We start from the raw sequence: 19,602 nt of genomic DNA, 5'->3' as shown, positions 1-19,602 counted from the left end.
ATTTTTGAATATTTCAGTGCATATATTTGCCGGTTTTTAGTGCATACATGCAGGCAAATATTTAACACTTTTTCATTGCATTAAGTTCACAGCTAATTACTTTTACTTCCAATCATAGAACCTTCCAAAGTTAATGTTAAATGTCAAATTGTCAACAATAAACTGCTTCTTCGACTTGATAACACTTAAGAGGATGTCAGATTTTTAGCGCACCATTTATTTCTCTCTCTGACCCACGCACAGTCATTTTAATCGCACATATGGTATGCTTCGCGTGGGTCAAAGATGGAAAACAAATAGTGCGCTGACATCCCAACCAGCAACAGATCTTTTTATTCTATCCTATAAGTCAAGGTTGTAAACCTATATCAACTGATAACGGTAGTTTCAGCCAAATAGTCAAGTGGCCTTTGCATTTCAAGATCCATTTCCTACGTATTCGGCATTGTTAACATAACTTTTCTACCTTTACACTTTTTCTTTCCCCGTCTCTCACAGCTATATACAGGCTCAGCCACTCTCATTCCACACCTCCATATGATCGGTATTCTGTCTATCCATCTCTTCTTCAGTCTTCTCGCCCCTAAATTAACTTCTATAGCCACTCTCACTATCTCTTATCATACAGTGACCAAACCACCTAAACCTATTCTCTCTTGTTTTCGCTACAATATGTACACTACCCTACACTACCTTTAATTAATTAATTTCTTATTCTATCCTCTTTTGTACCTTAACACCTAACTTATTATTCTCATATCTGCTACTCTCACTCCACTTACCTACCCTAACCTTACATTTCTTTTTCATCTTTCCTTTTCATACACCAAACATTCTGAAATCCTGTTGACCCATTTCCTTATCTTCGCCATATCACACACTTCCTAATTCCTATTCACTCAGTCTCTAGTTACCTACAAGTCATCGTACTTGATTATCGGTGAAAATATTTAAATATCATTGAGAAAATTCCCAACTCGAAAGAATTACTTAAAAAAATATCATACCTGACCAATTATCTTATTTTGAACACGACTTTATTGATAACCGTAATAGTGTTATACCAGTATAATTACAATACAAATATTGAAAAATTTCGGGCAATACATCCCCTGTTGAATTAACAATAATAAAAAGAAACCTAATGAGAAATAAGAAAATACATACCCCGTGACGGAATGAAAATCTGCTACGAAACTTAGTCTTCGAAACACTGAAACGTTCACACATTTCAATCAGCTTATGATATATTATTCCCAGTTTGAAAATTTTCACTGACGAATACCATTTTTGAAATAACACGCATCTTATGCAGTAAAATGTTCTACAATATTCTAATGACCTATGCGTTACAGTCTACTGATATTATATAAACCTACCAATAAATACCTAATATTAATTTTTATCATACAGAGTTTGTATTTTTAAATGTTGTATTCAAGGATTTATTAGTTTTATTTTTATACATAAAAAAATTACATTTATTCACAAGTCAGTTATCAACTAGAACTCGACTACGAGTAAGACAGCGTTTGGATTGTTCGGACTGGCGTATAATTTATTATTATTATTATTATACATTGCGCCTTTGGTAGGTATAGTAGTAAACGTATATGCTTCTACGTTAACGAGTTAACAGATTTTCCGTGACAATAAATATTTAATTCAAGTTTAAAAAGTAAATGTAAGCCCCAAAATAATATAAAAATAAACTTACGCATAAACATCGACTATTCCAGTGAAACCTAGCTGTACTGCAGCATACGCTGTCGTCGAAGAAACAGCTATCTTCATCCGTCTACATCTTGCTAATTGAAACTTATCTTGTATACAAAACTAGTATCTTTATGATCTGTAATATATTCTGGTTTTCTATTTCAGGGGGGGGGGGGGGGTTGTTCGATGAAAAAGATTGAAATAAGATAAAAATACATATTTTTTTGGTTTTAAATATGAAAGCTGTGAGATCATCGATATGAAATTTGTGAGAAATCTAGAGGTACTAGAAAACTGAGACGAGTGTGTTGAATGAAATAAATTAAAAAATTGATTAACACAACAATCGCTTAAAAATTAATTTAATTCAAATAATGAGATGAACCTTATTAGATCATTTAAATTTTCCAGAAGAAGCCCCCAGTTGTTGGTCGCATGCCAATTTTAACCATGTTCAGACCCAAGCACTAGAGCGCGCCGGATAATTCGGATAAAAAGAACGTTATCGATTCCGGTCACGCCTGCGCCGCTATCACCGGTATACGACTGTCCTGCTCGCGCTATACAGTCGTAGTCGTGTGTTGTTGTCGATACTTGTCGCAGCTGTTACCGACCCGTCTCGTTATTATTCCAATGCGCAATAGTGTGCCTTTAAAAAACCGCGTGTGCCGCCTTTGTCGATTCGCCGTAAAATCGGTGTGTAGCCGTGTCTTTTGTGCCGTCGCCACGATTGTTGGTCCTTAGCGTTACGCGTAGATAACGTCTTCGTGTGTTGTTGTGTCGCCGCCATTAGCGTCCGTTACGCACACGCACGTTTGTTTGTGCTCGGCACCTTCCGCCGCCTTGTTGTTATGTCACAGGCGCGGATAGATGCGCGTCGTTGAAATTCGTGGCTCAGCTTAAATCGTAATTTTACCGGTTCGGTTAATTTTTTAATTCGACATCACCGTGTACACTTGATACCCACGTGTTTGGATACGTCGTACTCATTGTCCACCGTCGGTACGTCGCGTAGTGCAAGTATACACCTCCGTATGGGAACAAGTGCTCCGGTCAACTTCAACCAGGTCAGACGTATCATACCCATACTGTTTATTATTTGATAATTGTTATCAACGCTGATACGCAGTTGTTTGTATTATTAATTTCATGATTTAATTTTTTAATTATTTGTAATTTGTGTAGGACTAACATAGTAATAAGTTATTCTCATGTATTCCAATGAATGAAATCCTATATGTACAATAAATTTATACAGTCCACTATTCAGGATATTTTGTCGTTTCTTATTAATTTTATACATATATATTATTAAGACTCAATCAGGTTTTATTTACCAGCAAATAGTTGAGATACAACCGTGTTCATTTGAATCGGCTATCATGACTAAACATTTGGTCCTTCGAACCGGATAATTTGTGTAATTTTAATTAATTAATTTGTCCGTCTTATCTTGCTTGCTCTTTATTCCTTAAAAATCGTGTAATATGGGAAGGCCTAAGCGTCAAGATTTGGACAATGCTGCTGATAGTAAACGGTCGTTAGTTCGTGCTCGTGCATCGCGGGATGCATCGTTGCGGTCAATTAAAAAAATAAATACTATAGCCGAAGAAGTTAAATTAGATGTTGATCGTCGCGCATTATTTGAGGCTCACTATTTGTCATTGAAACGGTTCGTTGATCAATTTGAGTTAGAACAGCAAACAGTATTAAATGCCCTTGTTGATTTAGATAATGTAGTCGAGTTTGAAAATGTTGATGCTGTTGTCACTGATACTATGGAAGAGGTATGTGCAAACATTCAACTTATTGCTACTGGCTTCCATAGCACTTCTGTTAATGTGACTGCAGATAATAATGTTTCTACTGGTGCACGACAAACAGCACAGGCAATTGTGTTACCAAAAATTGAATTGCCAAAATTTGATGGTAATGTCCTGGGTTGGGTATCGTTTCGTGACATGTTTCAATCACTAGTTCATGACAACCCTGATATTTCTAATATTCAACGTTACCATTTTTTAATTTTAAGTCTGTCCGGTCCAGCACTTACAGTAGTGAAAGCGATCCCTTTGACGGCTGATAATTATATCATAGCTTGGAACGCATTGAAACAGTCGTTTGAAAATCAAAGACTATTAGCTTCGGCACACATTGACAAATTGTTTTCATTTGTGCCATTGAAAAAAGAATCATTGTCGTCACTGTCGTCATTTGTTCATGTATTCACTGAAAATGTCTCTGCTATTAAAGCACTTGGTGTCAAGGACCTAGCTGGTTTTATTTTGTTTCATATTGGTGCTCGTGTAATTGATACAGAGACAAGGCGACTGTTCGAAGCAAGTATTGAACAAAATGCAGTCCCTAATTTAGATATTTTATTACAATTTGTCGCACACAGATGCAAAATTTTAGAAAATGTGGGAACGTCGGTTGGAACTAATGACAAACCTGACAGCACTCTTAAAGGTAGTAGTAAGAAAAACAAAAGTGGCTCCCTTGGCAAAACTTCACTGTCAGTGTCCTCTACATCCACAACATCAAAATGTTTATTTTGTCAACACGAACATCAGATTTATCGTTGCTTTGTATTTAAACGCAAACCAGTTACAGTACGGCGCAAGTTTGTGAGCGATCATAATTTGTGTTTTATATGCTTAAAAACGGGACATAGTGTTGGTTCTTGTACTGCTTCTTTTACATGTAAAAAATGTGAAGGTCGTCATAATACACTGTTACATATAGAAAATGTCGGTACAAAAAATAACAGTGAGACGACACAGAAAGAGAAGTCAGATGTTCAGTCCTCTACGTCCAAACCTGTTGAAAATAACACTGTGTTCGCAGGTACGATAGCGACACAAGCAACTGTAGTGTTAGGTACTGCGGTTGTTCGTATACAAGATGACACAGGTGTTACTCATCAGGTTCGAATTTTATTAGATAGTGGGTCACAGGTTTCGGCCATTACTGCAGGTTGTGCCACCAGACTTGGTCTTAAACGCACCAGGAGTCATGTAGAGGTAGTTGGCCTCTCTCAACAACCGGTGTCCAAGGTAAAAGGTGTTACTCAGTGCGCGTTTTTTCCGCTTCAGTCAGATCAACCACTGTTTAAAGCAAATAATGTTATAATATTGTCCCAAATTACTGGATTAATGCCAATGTGTTCACTCCCTGCTACGGTGCGCACGCGATATCAACACCTAGTACTAGCTGATCCGGAATTTGATCATCCTGGCACCGTGGACATGTTAATAGGAGGTGATTTATACCCGATGATTTTGCAGCCCAAAGCGGACATCATCCATACGCCTGGATTGCCGTCAGCAATGCACACAAATCTCGGTTGGATAATTGTTGGTTCACTCAGGGATCCTACTTCATTACCTCTGATGTCGTTGACTATTAGTGCAGTACCAGTCCTGAATGAAACGTTGCAACGATTTTGGACGGTTGAAGAGCCGACTGCCCCAGTACACTCGACCACCGAAGACGAACGATGCGAGGAGTGGTTCTGTAAAACAGTGTCACGGGACACATCAGGCAGATTTTGCGTTGCTCTCCCTTTTCGGTCTACAATAGAAGTTCAAGGTAATCAAAATCAGGACTTGAGTACGGCTAGTGGTCTTGGTTCTTCGCGTGCGATGGCTCAAAACCGGTTGTTTAATATTGAACGTCGCCTAGCAAAGGATCCTGAACTATATTCCGCGTATCGTGACTTCATGGATGAATATCTGTCGCTCGGTCACATGCGCCTAGCTGAGAAACCAGGGAAGTATTTTATCCCACATCATGCGGTTGTTAAACGGCAAAACGAAAAATTAAAAATTCGGGTAGTCTTTGATGCGTCGGCCAAGTCATCTTCTGGTTTATCACTTAACGACTGCTTGGCAACTGGACCAAAATTGCAGAGTGATATCACCGACATATTACTTCGTAGCCGTTTCCACAAGTTCTTGTTCATCGCAGATATTGAGAAAATGTACAGGCAGATCCGAGTCAATGATGCAGATTGTGCGTATCAACATATACTTTGGCGAAATTCGCCCACTGAAGAAGTCAAAGAGTACGAATTATGTACTATCACTTATGGTGTCAACGCAGCTCCGTTTTTGGCAATCAGATGTTTACACCAACTGGACTCGGAAAATGGATCTGAATTTCCTTTGGCAGAAAATTTGTTGGTTACATCAACGTATGTTGACGACATTGTGGCAGGTGCTGATACCGAAAAGGAAGCTCTGGAGCTTCAGGATCAAGTCATATCCCTATTACGCAAAGGTGGGTTCCATTTACGAAAATGGGCCAGTAATTGTGAGGCAGTATTAAAAGGTATAGCTGCTGAAGACCGCGCAATGGACCCATCCTTTGAACTTAAAGATGACCAATCAGTAAAGGTATTAGGTTTACATTGGATTACTACGTCGGATGCCTTAGGCTACCACATTAACATCAACAAAGTCGAACCAACCAAGCGCACCATACTTTCAACCATCGCTCGTCTATACGATCCTGTTGGAGCGTTGGGCCCTGTGGTATTCTGGGCCAAGTGCATTATGCAAGAATTGTGGATAGAGAAATTAGATTGGGATGCTTCGCCTTCGTCCGACATAATCGATAAATGGCATAAGTTCACAACTGAACTACCTGCGTTATCTTCCTTCTCACTCTCTCGTTATATCAACGCATGCTCATCAAAGACCATACAGTTATTGGGTTTCGCGGATGCTTCTCAAAAGGGATACGCGGCGGTGGTCTATATGAGAGTCATTGATATGCAGGATGAGGTAACGGTGCATTTTCTTACGGGTAAAACAAAAGTCGCCCCTCTTAAGGCATCACAGACGGATGAGTCACTGACAATACCACGGCTAGAGTTGTGTGCCGCCTTGTTACTTGCGCGACTGCTGTCTCATCAACTCTTCGTGCTTCGTGATATCGTAACGATAGATTGTGTTCGAGCATGGAGTGATTCTACCATTGTCTTGGCTTGGCTTAATGGGGACCAAAAGCAGTTTAAGATATTTGTTACTAATCGAGTGGCGAAAATTCGCTCTCTGCTGCCACACTGTGAATGGTCTCATGTACGATCATCGGATAACCCTGCAGATCCTGCATCTCGAGGCATGCTGCCAGAAGAACTTCTTACCAATCGATTACATTTAAATGGTCCAGAGTTTCTGCAAGATCCCAATTGTCAGTTTTCAAGTTTGATGCCGAATGAGTTTTCACCTGAGCAACTTCCAGAGATAAAAACCTCAGTTAAAAATGTTTTATTTGTTCAGGACAGTATCCAGCCTTCAGACATGATCAGTCAATTTTCAACATTAACAAAAATGCAACGTGTGTTAGCGTACTGTTTTCGTTTCGCCCGTCGTCGAAATATTCCGAAGAGCAGTGGACCAATCACTCGGATGGAATACGAACGTGCCATGAACGCAGCTATTTTATGTACGCAAATGACATACTTGTCGGATCTACAAAAACAGATACAAAATCAAGGTTCCATAACTCCGACAACGATAGCCCAGCTAGCTCCCTTCATCGATTCGAATGGAATCATTCGAGTTGGCGGAAGATTAAAACGGGCGCTATTAGACGAAAATGCAAAATATCCAATTCTTTTGCCTCAAAAAACACATCTAACAGAATTAATCATTCGACATTTTCATCATATCTCGTTACATGGAGGATCAAGATTGGTACTTTCGATGATCCATCAAAAATTTTGGATTATTTCTGGTCGAGCAGCTGTCCGTAATATTACATATTCTTGTATTCCTTGCACAAAGTTTAGAAGTATAAACCCGCGACCTTTCATGGGGGATCTGCCAGCTGCTAGAGTTGTAGCGAATCGACCATTCTTTAACGTTGGAATGGATTATGGCGGACCTTTCATGGTTCGTGAAAGTCGACGTCGCGGTGCACGTACGAATAAAATATATTTAGCTGTATTTGTGTGCATGTCAGTGAAGGCTGTGCATTTGGAAGCCGTGTCAGATATATCCACAGACGCGTTCCTCGCCGCATTGGACAGATTCGTTGCTCGACGTGGAATTCCCGACAGCATGTACACCGATTGCGGGACAAATTATGTAGGTGCTGCAAAACAACTGAAGAAACTGTTTGATGAAGCTTCCAATCAGCATAGCTTATATGGTCGTATACCGTGCAAGTGGCACTTTAACCCACCGGGAGCCCCTCATTTTGGTGGGATATGGGAGGCTGCCGTCAAAAGTGCAAAAACCCATTTAAAAAAAGTGATTGGTGCCCAAGTATATACTACCGAGGAATTCACAACACTCATCACGCGAATCGAAGGCGTGTTAAACTCTCGGCCGATTGTACCGCTGTCCAGTGATCCAAATGATCTAAACGTGTTAACCCCAGGTCACTTTCTAATTGGACAACCATTGCTAGCACTTCCAGAAGAGGATGTAGTGAACACTCCAACCAACCGTTTAGGTCGTTGGCAATTACTCCGTCAAGCTCAACAATCATTTTGGCGTCGATGGAGCCACGAATATCTGCATACACTACAGGGGAGGCAAAAGTGGTTTAGGCAGACACCAAATCTAATGGTTGGCGATCTTGTAGTTATCAACACACCATCACGACCACCCATGTCCTGGCAGATAGGTCGAATCATTGAGGTTCATCCAGGGGAGGACAACATTGTGCGTGTAGCGACCGTTAAAACCCAAGAAGGCACCCTCAAACGTCCTGTCATCAAGTTGGTAAAACTTCCAGTTGATCCAAGACCTTAAGAGGGCTCCCATATTACCGATATCCTTAACATTTTTCCTTTGTATATACACATTGTAATTATAATTATAATTTTTTTTTGTTTGTTTGTTTCTTATATGTACTATGATACAGTCTGACCGAGAAATGTTTTTTCCTTTTGAAAGCATGCTTTCAAAGGGGGGAGGATGTTCAGACCCAAGCACTAGAGCGCGCCGGATAATTCGGATAAAAAGAACGTTATCGATTCCGGTCACGCCTGCGCCGCTATCACCGGTATACGACTGTCCTGCTCGCGCTATACAGTCGTAGTCGTGTGTTGTTGTCGATACTTGTCGCAGCTGTTACCGACCCGTCTCGTTATTATTCCAATGCGCAATAGTGTGCCTTTAAAAAACCGCGTGTGCCGCCTTTGTCGATTCGCCGTAAAATCGGTGTGTAGCCGTGTCTTTTGTGCCGTCGCCACGATTGTTGGTCCTTAGCGTTACGCGTAGATAACGTCTTCGTGTGTTGTTGTGTCGCCGCCATTAGCGTCCGTTACGCACACGCACGTTTGTTTGTGCTCGGCACCTTCCGCCGCCTTGTTGTTATGTCACAGGCGCGGATAGATGCGCGTCGTTGAAATTCGTGGCTCAGCTTAAATCGTAATTTTACCGGTTCGGTTAATTTTTTAATTCGACATCACCGTGTACACTTGATACCCACGTGTTTGGATACGTCGTACTCATTGTCCACCGTCGGTACGTCGCGTAGTGCAAGTATACACCTCCGTATGGGAACAAGTGCTCCGGTCAACTTCAACCAGGTCAGACGTATCATACCCATACTGTTTATTATTTGATAATTGTTATCAACGCTGATACGCAGTTGTTTGTATTATTAATTTCATGATTTAATTTTTTAATTATTTGTAATTTGTGTAGGACTAACATAGTAATAAGTTATTCTCATGTATTCCAATGAATGAAATCCTATATGTACAATAAATTTATACAGTCCACTATTCAGGATATTTTGTCGTTTCTTATTAATTTTATACATATATATTATTAAGACTCAATCAGGTTTTATTTACCAGCAAATAGTTGAGATACAACCGTGTTCATTTGAATCGGCTATCATGACTAAACAAACCATATACTAGACCACAAGTTTATAGACATTCTATAATGCATTCTCCTGCCGGTGGCCCTAGACACTGTTGGGGAAATTATATTTCTTTAGTAATTAAATTACAATACGAATTATAAGTTACGTAGGTACTTGTCCAATACTCGACTACCAGAATTTAAATTAAAGAATGTGATATACCTAGGTAACCTATCGATCGATTCTAAAACAGAAACTTAACCTAAGTACAAATAATATCACAATATCAAATAGTGAAATGTGAAAATTTTAAGAAAATTTCCTATAGTTATATCCAGTGGCGGCTCGTGCTATAGGGCACACGGGCACGTGCCCCACCTAAAAAAATTGAGAAGAAAGAAGAAAAATGTATATTAAATTATTAAAATTAAAATTGAATAGGTATTTCTTCCATCATGATATAAGTTGGTATATTATCGAATATTATCGAAAAAAATGTTTTATCAAATACGGGTGCTCCTAGATACGATATATACGTGTATACTATATATACGCATTGGGCGGCGGGCACAACTAAGTTGTGCCCCGATGACCCGACCAACAGTACTAGATTTCCCCCACTTATCGACACGAATTAATACGGCATTGCCGGGCACAATCGGATTGTGCCCGAATTCTATTTTTATTATGATTTACAAGATTTTGTCGGTCTTATCGCCTTCGTATTGTTATTGTCGACCGCATAATATTGTGTTATAACTTATAAATATTATATTGTATTACATATTATAATGGCATAATAATTATATTTAATATTTATTTTTAAACCATAATTTTTTTTAAAATTATTTGTTGTGCAAGATACTTTATAAGCGTATATGGTTTTGGTATCAAAGGTATCAAAAAATGTTTTATTTTATTTAAAAAATCAACAGGAATTGATGGTAAGTTCAAAGTTGTCATAGTGGAAAAAAAAGGAAATATTTGTGCCCCACCTTCAATGAACCCCACAAGCCGCCACTGGTTATATCCCGTAAAACCCCCAAAATAAAACGTACGTTTGAGGTGTTCTCTTAAAACCCAAATGTTTAATGCCCGTATCCCGTATGCATAGAAAATGTATGTTTCACTTTTAACGAAAACTAAAACTATCGTGACGGAACGAAATTACGAAGAACGTATAAGACAACAATAATCGTCACCAAGTGGTAGGTATAATCTGCTATGTACTTACAAATCATATTAAATACATTAATCATTATGTATTTTCTTATTTTATTAGGTAGGTATAAAAACCTATCTTCCTACATATAAGAGCATTGCCTAATCATTAATTTCAAATTTTAAAAATTATTCTACTATAACAATAAATTAACAGTTGTAGGCAAAGTATTATAATTTAAGGTATTTTTCATAATATCCTAATTGTTGTACACCTATAACAACTGGATTTTAAAAACTACTCTACGTCTAGCGGGTATGTAAGTTTGTCTGACAATAAATATTTACATTAGGTTTACCGCTTCAACAGAGTAAAAGGACAAAACTTACGTAATTATTTATTCTTCCGGCGAAACGCATTCCCTTCGAGTGTATAATATTGTCTAGTGTCAGAGCTGTGCATCTCCGCCAAGAAAAATCTCCGGTCCAAAAGTTCAGTCTGGAAGTATTGAGATTAATGACATTTATAAAAATAGGCACCTATAGCTTAATAACCAGAATGGAACGAAATATGTGAGTACGTATTGGAATCGCTGTTCGTCTCAGACGATTGTCATTTACCATACATTATTTATAATTATAACCTAACATAGAAGTCCTAATCATAGACAATATATTATTATATAAAATAGTTTTATTGATCCTAATATTTAAAAATAATGTTTCGAATAAAATAATAAAAAAAATTTAAGAAATACCTATTAATTAATATGTATTACCTAAATAACAAAATAACTAAATAAATTCGTGTTTTTTTTAAACATTTATACGCCCCCTCCCCTCCCCCCTTACGAAATTGTGTCACTCCTCCTTAGAGTGGCGCGCCCCTCAGGTTAAGAACCCTTGAAATAATGCATGTTAAAAAATCAGCCATATCCCCCCTCCCCCCTTGACAAAATCATTTGACTCATTTAGCTACTTTTTGAATTAAGAACGTTGCATTGAACGTACAAAACTGTACCTACCTACCTACATAATAGTTATCAACCAATTAATATAATATATATTATATATATATATTATATAGAAATAACAAATCATTTTTGAGTAACGGCACACCGGGAAAGTTTCCAGTATCCCGCCGGCCCAGTCCGCCCCTGGTTCATATTGTAACCAAAAAATCTAAAAAATCTATTATAAACACAGTTACTTTTTACAGATATTATAAGTTAAAATTTAGACAAAATTACATATTAAAACCAAGAATAACGATTTTAGTTATTTTGTTGTAATTTAAAAATAGTAGGTATTCGCGGATTTATGAAACTTTTAGAGTATATTATTATAATTTATGTACACGATGACACTTTAAAATGTAATTTTTTGGGCAAAAATGACTTTAACCTACTATTGTAGGTACTAATGCCTAATAGTAAAATAAATTACTTTAATCTCAATATTATTTATTAGTTAACGACGTCTTTGCTCAGAATCGTTTTTCGTTTGTTCGTTTTGTATTTTAATAATTTATACATGGATGTATTATTATTACTTATAATTATAGTAGGTGTGTTTGTTTTATTTCATTAATTTATTTAATACTATACCAATAAAGTATATAGTCTTATAGAGTCTTTATTTATTATAGAGTCTTTACATGTAAAAATTAAATAAATATAATAAGAACTGTTGAACTTTTAGGGACATAATAGGTAACACATTCGTGTGTGTAGTATTACACTATTTATATAGGTATATTTATATGCCTATACGAGTATATGAGTAAGTATATTATTCATAAGTGCGCACACGTCAGGATAGTCAGTTGACCATTCCGTGAATATTACTTTTATGTGTACATGGTTATACGTCCCTAATCCCTATGATATAGAATATAGATATTAGGTGAACAATAGAAGTTAAGTATGTGACACTAAATTAATAGTTACATATAACTTATAACGTTGTATTTGGAAAAAAAATTACCAGTTATTAATTAAAATTGTATCTTATGACTATTATCAGTTATAAGTTATAACATATATTTCTATAAATTAAACCAAAGCATATATAATATATATATTAGGTACCCAATATAGGTATGCACCTATTAATTATAATTATTCTACGAACAGGGACTGGAAAAACGACGACGGACGACGTTTATATCTCGTATTTTATACATTTCTAGTTCGAAACTAAAATATGCGCCTACAACACTTAGATAGCACATTTTTCGTGACATTAAATATTTATTTTAAGTCTTAAAAGTAAATTTAAGCCCTAAAAGAATATAAAAACAAACTTACTTTAATTATCGACTCTTTCGGCGGAATCCGTGACGTGTGTGAACTGCGACGCCCATAAGGAAACGCTCCAGAATACAGAACTTAGAATATTGCGATTTATGAAAAATAAAATTATACGAAACGCAGTAAGTTTTTTGCGCATATCTTCTTTGCTAATTGAAGTTTTAGAATTTTTAATCGACTGTGACTTCTGCAACGACTTTGAGATTTGCCATAGATATAAATAAATAAATGATAGATATTATACTAGGTACGTCAATATGATGAATCCATGGATATAATACAATGCAACTTTTTATATCAAAGAGCTCCGTGTTATTAACCATACAAGAATTGTAAATAATAATAATATAGGTAATATGTATTGTGTACCTAAAACGTGCAAACGTCAATATAATTGAATAGTTAATACAAAATAATATTTAAAAAAATTGTATTTTGCGTAGGTAAAATAATAATATAATTTTCATATAAAATAATAGTTGCATGTCGAAAAATAATATTGTTTGAAAACGTTTCAGTTTAGGTTTGAACCATTAAACCCCCGTGTACACGCGCATGTAACGATACCATATTTTCTACATAATTATTGACTTGAGTTGTAATATCCTAATCCGAACAAAACTTGGTACCTATCTATTGTACTAGGAAATCACTTTTTGGCAGTATGTGAGTTTTGACAGTTGTACAATAATATATTAAATATAGGCATAACTAAAAAAGGTGGGAAAGTGGATGTCGCTCTGCTGTACAGTAGGTTACAAGTGGGTCACTGTAATGGATGGTGTTAACTTTGAATTCAATGATATAATATCATTGTATAAGAAAAACGATTCTGAGCGAAAACGGTCAGTCAGCCTATGATATTACGTGAAGCCTTGTCTTAAATTTTCAATCCTTAGCTATAAAAGTTGAACATTTTATACATTTTGAACTACAAAATAATTATTAAATTTTAAATGCTTATAAAAAAAAATTTATGCTAATGTATTTTTAATATTTTTCAACTGCTATTTAGAACGATATATCAGGAGCCTTATATTAAATTTTCACGCTTTTTTACCCAACAAATAAAAATTTATTGATATTTATAGAAAAAAAAACTAAAAAAATTGAAAACTGACAATGCCCGTTAACATAAAGGCACACATAATTTTAAAATCAGTACATTCATCGCTCGGTTCAGAATATAAAATAATAATAACTATAACTATTGTTCTATGAACCCCACATTGAGTTTACGTAAGAGTAAGTACCTACCTTCCTAGTTCCTACTGCGCTTACCCACTCATCGATTCACAATATGAGTCTGACTGTCGGATTCACACACGCTGTAAATTGTGTCGATGATGACGAATGACGAATGACGATAATACTATTGTTGTGTACTGTGTATACAATAATATATTAAAATAAAATAAACTTATATAGTAATAGGTATATTTAACATTTAAAAAAAAAGCTTTTATACGCTAATAACGTATTTGCGAATTGTTCAATAACAATAAAAAATAATCCGTAAACAGCTAAAAACGACTCAAAATATTTTGAAAATCTTAGTTATTTATTTTTGGATGAGGGCGTTTGAGTGGTGTTCCATATTAGAAATATAGGTATAGTGTATAATATATTCTGCCAATATGCAATATAATACCTAACTATTATTTATTAATTAATATATTATTTAACATTTTGGATTATTATTATTTTTTTTATAAAATTAATTTTTACGAAATTGAATATATTTTTAATCTGTGGTTTAGGAATAAAATTAACTTGACGAGTCAATAAAATAAATTAACTCATAAGTGATAAGTTACTCCGAATAACATATCGATTAGATACCTAATAAAACTAGCTCAGCAAATTAAAGGGCAAATTTGTTTAAATCATCAAGTTAAGTAAATATTGGAAAAAGTAAGTTAGGTTAAGTTAAAAACTCATTAATATAACAATTTGTATAATTATATCTTCTTTGGGTTAAAAATTAACTCTTCGGTTAGTCTAGAAGTGCGGGTTACATGCATATATTGATATCCAATATCCATATTATAATTGTACTTATCGCACGGTTTTATAAACTAAAGGTAAAGTCAATTAAAGTTTATTTCCAATATTCTCTATAATGGTAATTGGTAGACGGTAGTCCAAATTTGTTGGTACTTTTCGTAGACAAGATTTGGAGGATACTCAAGGCTGTATTCCACTAACACCGTGTTCGTGTAGAATATTGTGCAGAATTTTACTATGTTACCACAAAATATGATAATTCAACTAAACTATAATACCTTCGATGTTAGATAAGAAACAAAATTATGTTATCTTTGTTGATAATTTTTAAATATTGTAAATTCGAACTTTACTGTTATCTACGTTAAACTTAAAGTTTGGTAGTTTGTAGTTAAAGTTAGTAGTTTAACTAAACTACCTAAATAATAAGTATTTACACATATAGTTAATTAAAAACAGTAATATACATTTTTTCATCTATTAATAATAGTCAATATTTAATAGGTATGTCTAAACGGAAATATGATGTGGAAATAGAAATGTATCACAAGCAATTACAATTGCATAAAAGAAAAATAATAATAATAACTGCTATTTTAGAAGAATTACATCATACAAGGTAGTAATAAATAAATTAGCAGACTTCAGTATTATTCTACTGTTCTCAATATAATAGGAATAGGTACCTAATGTAAAATATTAAAAGCATTTATTAATCCTGTATTCTAGTATATGATATATACTTCAATAGTAAAAACATTTTTTTTTTTTTATAATAGCAGATTTTTATTTCTGTGTTTAATTATAAATTACTAATTACTATATTTGTATAGTATACAAAGACAATTTGTTTAATTCACTACTACCACTTCACACTCAATGAAGTCAAACAGGCTACCCAAAAATACACCTTAAAGAAGTCCCTGGGCTATGACCTAATTACTGCTGAAGTACTGAAGTACTGAAGTAGTTAAGATGTCTCTCCAAAAAAGCTATAGTACTTGTAACATATATATTTAATGGATGCTTGAGAGTCTCTTACTTTTCAATCCTATTATACTAATTTAATAAAGTATTCAAATACCCACATTTTTTTTCATTTCTTCATGACTCATGAGTATTTATTCCAAATACTTTTTATCCTAGACTAGTCTATTAATTATCATAGTTTTGGTTCTTTAAAGTAGTTACATTAATATTATGTCCTAAATTGTTTTATAATTTGTTCTATAGTAGAAAAACAAATAGGTGGCACGTACGTCCAATATTTAAGGAAAGAGAAACTCATGGACATTACCACTGTTTATTACCAGAGTTTCAACTATCAAATTCTGCTATGTATTATAATTTTCTTAGAATGAGCTCAATATGTTTTGAACACTAATTGGTTCAACTGATTGGTCCCAGTATACAGCGTGTACCATCTCGGCCTGACATATTATCAGTTGGTGAACTTTTAACATGTACTCTTAGGTAAATTACTCATATTGAAAATGTACCTATTCTAATGGAGGTACTTTTTAAGAAAATTATTAAAGTTTAATTTGATAGAAACAGGTACATTATTTTATCTTGTAGATATTTGGCCTCTGGTGACAGTATGATGGATATAGGTTATGCCTTTAGAATAGCACAACCTACAGTTTCAAAACTTATTAGACAATGCTGTACAACTTTATGGGATATTTTATGCAATAAAGTAGTTACTTGGAATTATTTTTAAAATATTTACATGTGTCTATAATCAAGTAAATTAGTTTAAATTTTAAACATATTGACTTCATTATTTGTAGGTACTAATGAAACCACAAACTAAAAATTGGATATCTATAGCCAATGAATTTAATATGAAGTGGAATTTTCCAAATTGTGTTGGAAGTATTGATGGCAAACATGTTGTTCATCAGGTTCATTCTAAAAATATATATTTTAAAAGTACAAATAACTGGTTTATTTATTTAACAATAGTAATTAATTTAATAGGCATTTGCAAACAGTGGATCTACTAACTACAACTACAAAGGGACTCATAGTATTATACTTTTAGCTGTTTGTGATGCATCATATTGCTTCACATTAGTCGACATAAGAGCTCCAGGGAGATGTAGTGATGGCGGTGTTTTTAGAAATTGTAGTTGGGGTAAACAAATAATTAATAAAACAATTGATTTTCCCAATGCTATTGAAATTGATGATGAAAATGGTCCCATACCATATTGTGTTGTTGCTGATGAAGCATTTCCTCTACTAACAAATGTTCAGGTAGATCAAAAGGAAATTTACCTGAAGATCAAACTATTTTTAACTATAGGTAACAACTAAAAAGTATTCATAATAAAGATGTTAAATTTAAATAAATAAATAAATCAATTTAATTATTAGACTTGGCCGTGCTAGGCTTATAATCGAAAATGCCTTTGGTATATTGGCTAGCAAATGGAGGGTATTTCGATCACCTATAATAGGAAGTGAGAAAACAGTTATAGCAATAACCAAAGCTGCAGTTGTCTTACACAATTTTGTTAGAATATCTGAAAAAAACACAGGTACTAATGTTTTATTAAAATTTGTAATTAGAAAATATAAACATTATTTAAAATTGTTCATGCATAGTGCCATAGTCCATATTTCATAACATATTAAATAAACAGATTCAAATAATAATAACAAAATAAATACACTTAAAGTAATAAAGTTTACAGCTAAGAATATTTATTATATTATATTATTAGGTAGGTATATGAATCTGGGCATGTAATGTTTGGTACTGTTGTATACTATACACAGTCCTGTAAAGTATTTGAGTAAAACTATTCAAATACTTTTTTAAGTATTGAATAACTTTTTAAATACTTTCAGCATGAAGTATTTTGAATGGTATCTTAAATACTTTTTTTTGTATTGAATACTTTGGTTTATTATTTCGAACATTTTATTTTTATTCGAATTAATTGGTTGGAAAAATATTATTGTCAACTACAATAATAGAATAATAGTTTTATTTATTATTCTGTATTTCTGTTTTCACCGAAGCCCGAAGGTTTGTGAAATGTATGAGCGATGAAAATTATGAATATATTATGTTTTTAAAATGTAATAAACATTTATTTAATGAATATTAAATAAAACGATTATACACCAACTACCTATGTGTCTATATTACAATAACTAGAAACGCACTTTAAAAACCAAAAGTACCTATTTGAAAAGTATTCCAAATACTTTTTCAAAGTATTTGAGTAGTATTTGAAATACTATACAATTAAAGTATTTAAGTAGAATCTTAAATACTTAAAAAAAAATGTATTTGAGTATTTACTCAAGTACTTTTTAAAAGTATTCTTTACAGGACTGACTATACACTACCAAGTACCAATACAGTATACCATATTATGGACACTTTATTTGTATATACTTGTATTTTATAACTATTATTGATAATATATAAGTAAATACTTACTTCGTTGACATGTGTGGCTTTTAACCGAATTCGGAATGAAGTTTTTGCAAGCAACACATATTTTTCCCTTTTTAAAGCAAATAAATATTATAAAAATGTAAACATTTTGATTTTTTTAAACAAATTATAAAAATACTTTTCAATAACTACTTACAACGACAGCCATGATAAATATTTAATATAAATTATAATATCATAATACAACAAATATTTTAACTTTACTACAGTCTACAATAATAAATTGTACAATATTATGAACATTAATTAACAATTATTAACAAGATAATATAATAAAAATTATAAATAAATTAACGAAAATTTTTATTAGGTATTATACCAACAATAACCACACGGTGGGAAGTTGAAATAATTCAACTTTTGGTAACAAGTGGTAACGTGAAATATCATGGTATCCAAATTACGGTTATGAAATTAACTATCCAATCATATCATTGGATATCGCACGGTCTACACGTTCAACACGGAACACGGTGATAGTGGAATACCGTCTTCAACCATTAACGCATAGGTAACAAGGCAAACTGGGTCGCCGGTAGGTACTGATGGGGGGATTTCTGACCATTTTTGGGGTAAATTCTATAGACTAGAGGGTCTATCGAGTGCTATATTTAATAATAATTGAAAATTGTATTCTAGGGCGAAATCAGGTAATACTGTAATAGGTACAGCTAGTATTTGAATTAGGAAGGTTTATGACGTATGCCTTTCAAACATGTTGAAAAATAACGAATTATATAGTTATCAAGCAATAGTTTTTATGTGAAGCCGGAATTATAGTCCTATATCTGTCTTTGTAGTTTGTCGTGTGTGTCTCAAAAGTTTTACTGGGCTCTAGTGGCCCTACTTTGGGATTTTCCTGGTGGTTCACACGGTTAGTGATTAATACCACGATTACAATTTAAGACGGCCAATCAGAATCCAATAAAAGGAACACGACATGAAAGGTGACGTATCTTTGAACCCGGTTACCAAAATGTTTATAAAGAACGTTATTATCATGGTTACTGGTTAGAACATAGCAATACATTTTTGGAACCCCTGCATTTTCTTATCAAATATTGCTTGCGGTACATACACTCGGTTCTGTGACTC

General features: G+C 34.1%; 1 protein-coding gene and 1 pseudogene across 1 annotated transcript; both read left to right on the top strand.

Moving 5' to 3' along the window:
* The first annotated feature begins 3,203 nt into the window (after positions 1-3,203).
* LOC132943636 (uncharacterized) lies at positions 3,204-8,483 on the top strand. Its single transcript, XM_061012662.1, has one exon. The coding sequence runs from the start codon at positions 3,204-3,206 to the stop codon at positions 8,481-8,483; it is 5,280 nt and encodes a 1,759-aa protein (XP_060868645.1).
* A 3,861-nt stretch (positions 8,484-12,344) lies between these two features.
* On the top strand, positions 12,345-19,403 carry LOC132943846 (uncharacterized; annotated as a pseudogene).
* Positions 19,404-19,602: the final 199 nt, after the last annotated feature.

The sequence above is a fragment of the Metopolophium dirhodum genome, chromosome 4 (genome assembly GCF_019925205.1).
Source record: "Metopolophium dirhodum isolate CAU chromosome 4, ASM1992520v1, whole genome shotgun sequence".
NCBI lineage: Eukaryota > Metazoa > Arthropoda > Insecta > Hemiptera > Aphididae > Metopolophium > Metopolophium dirhodum.
This window is presented reverse-complemented; position numbering and strand designations above follow the sequence as displayed.

What these genes read in the sequence shown, in the direction of transcription:
- LOC132943636 (XM_061012662.1), top strand. Translation starts at nt 3,204, where the DNA reads ATGGGAAGGCCTAAGCGTCAAGATTTGGACAATGCTGCTGATAGTAAA.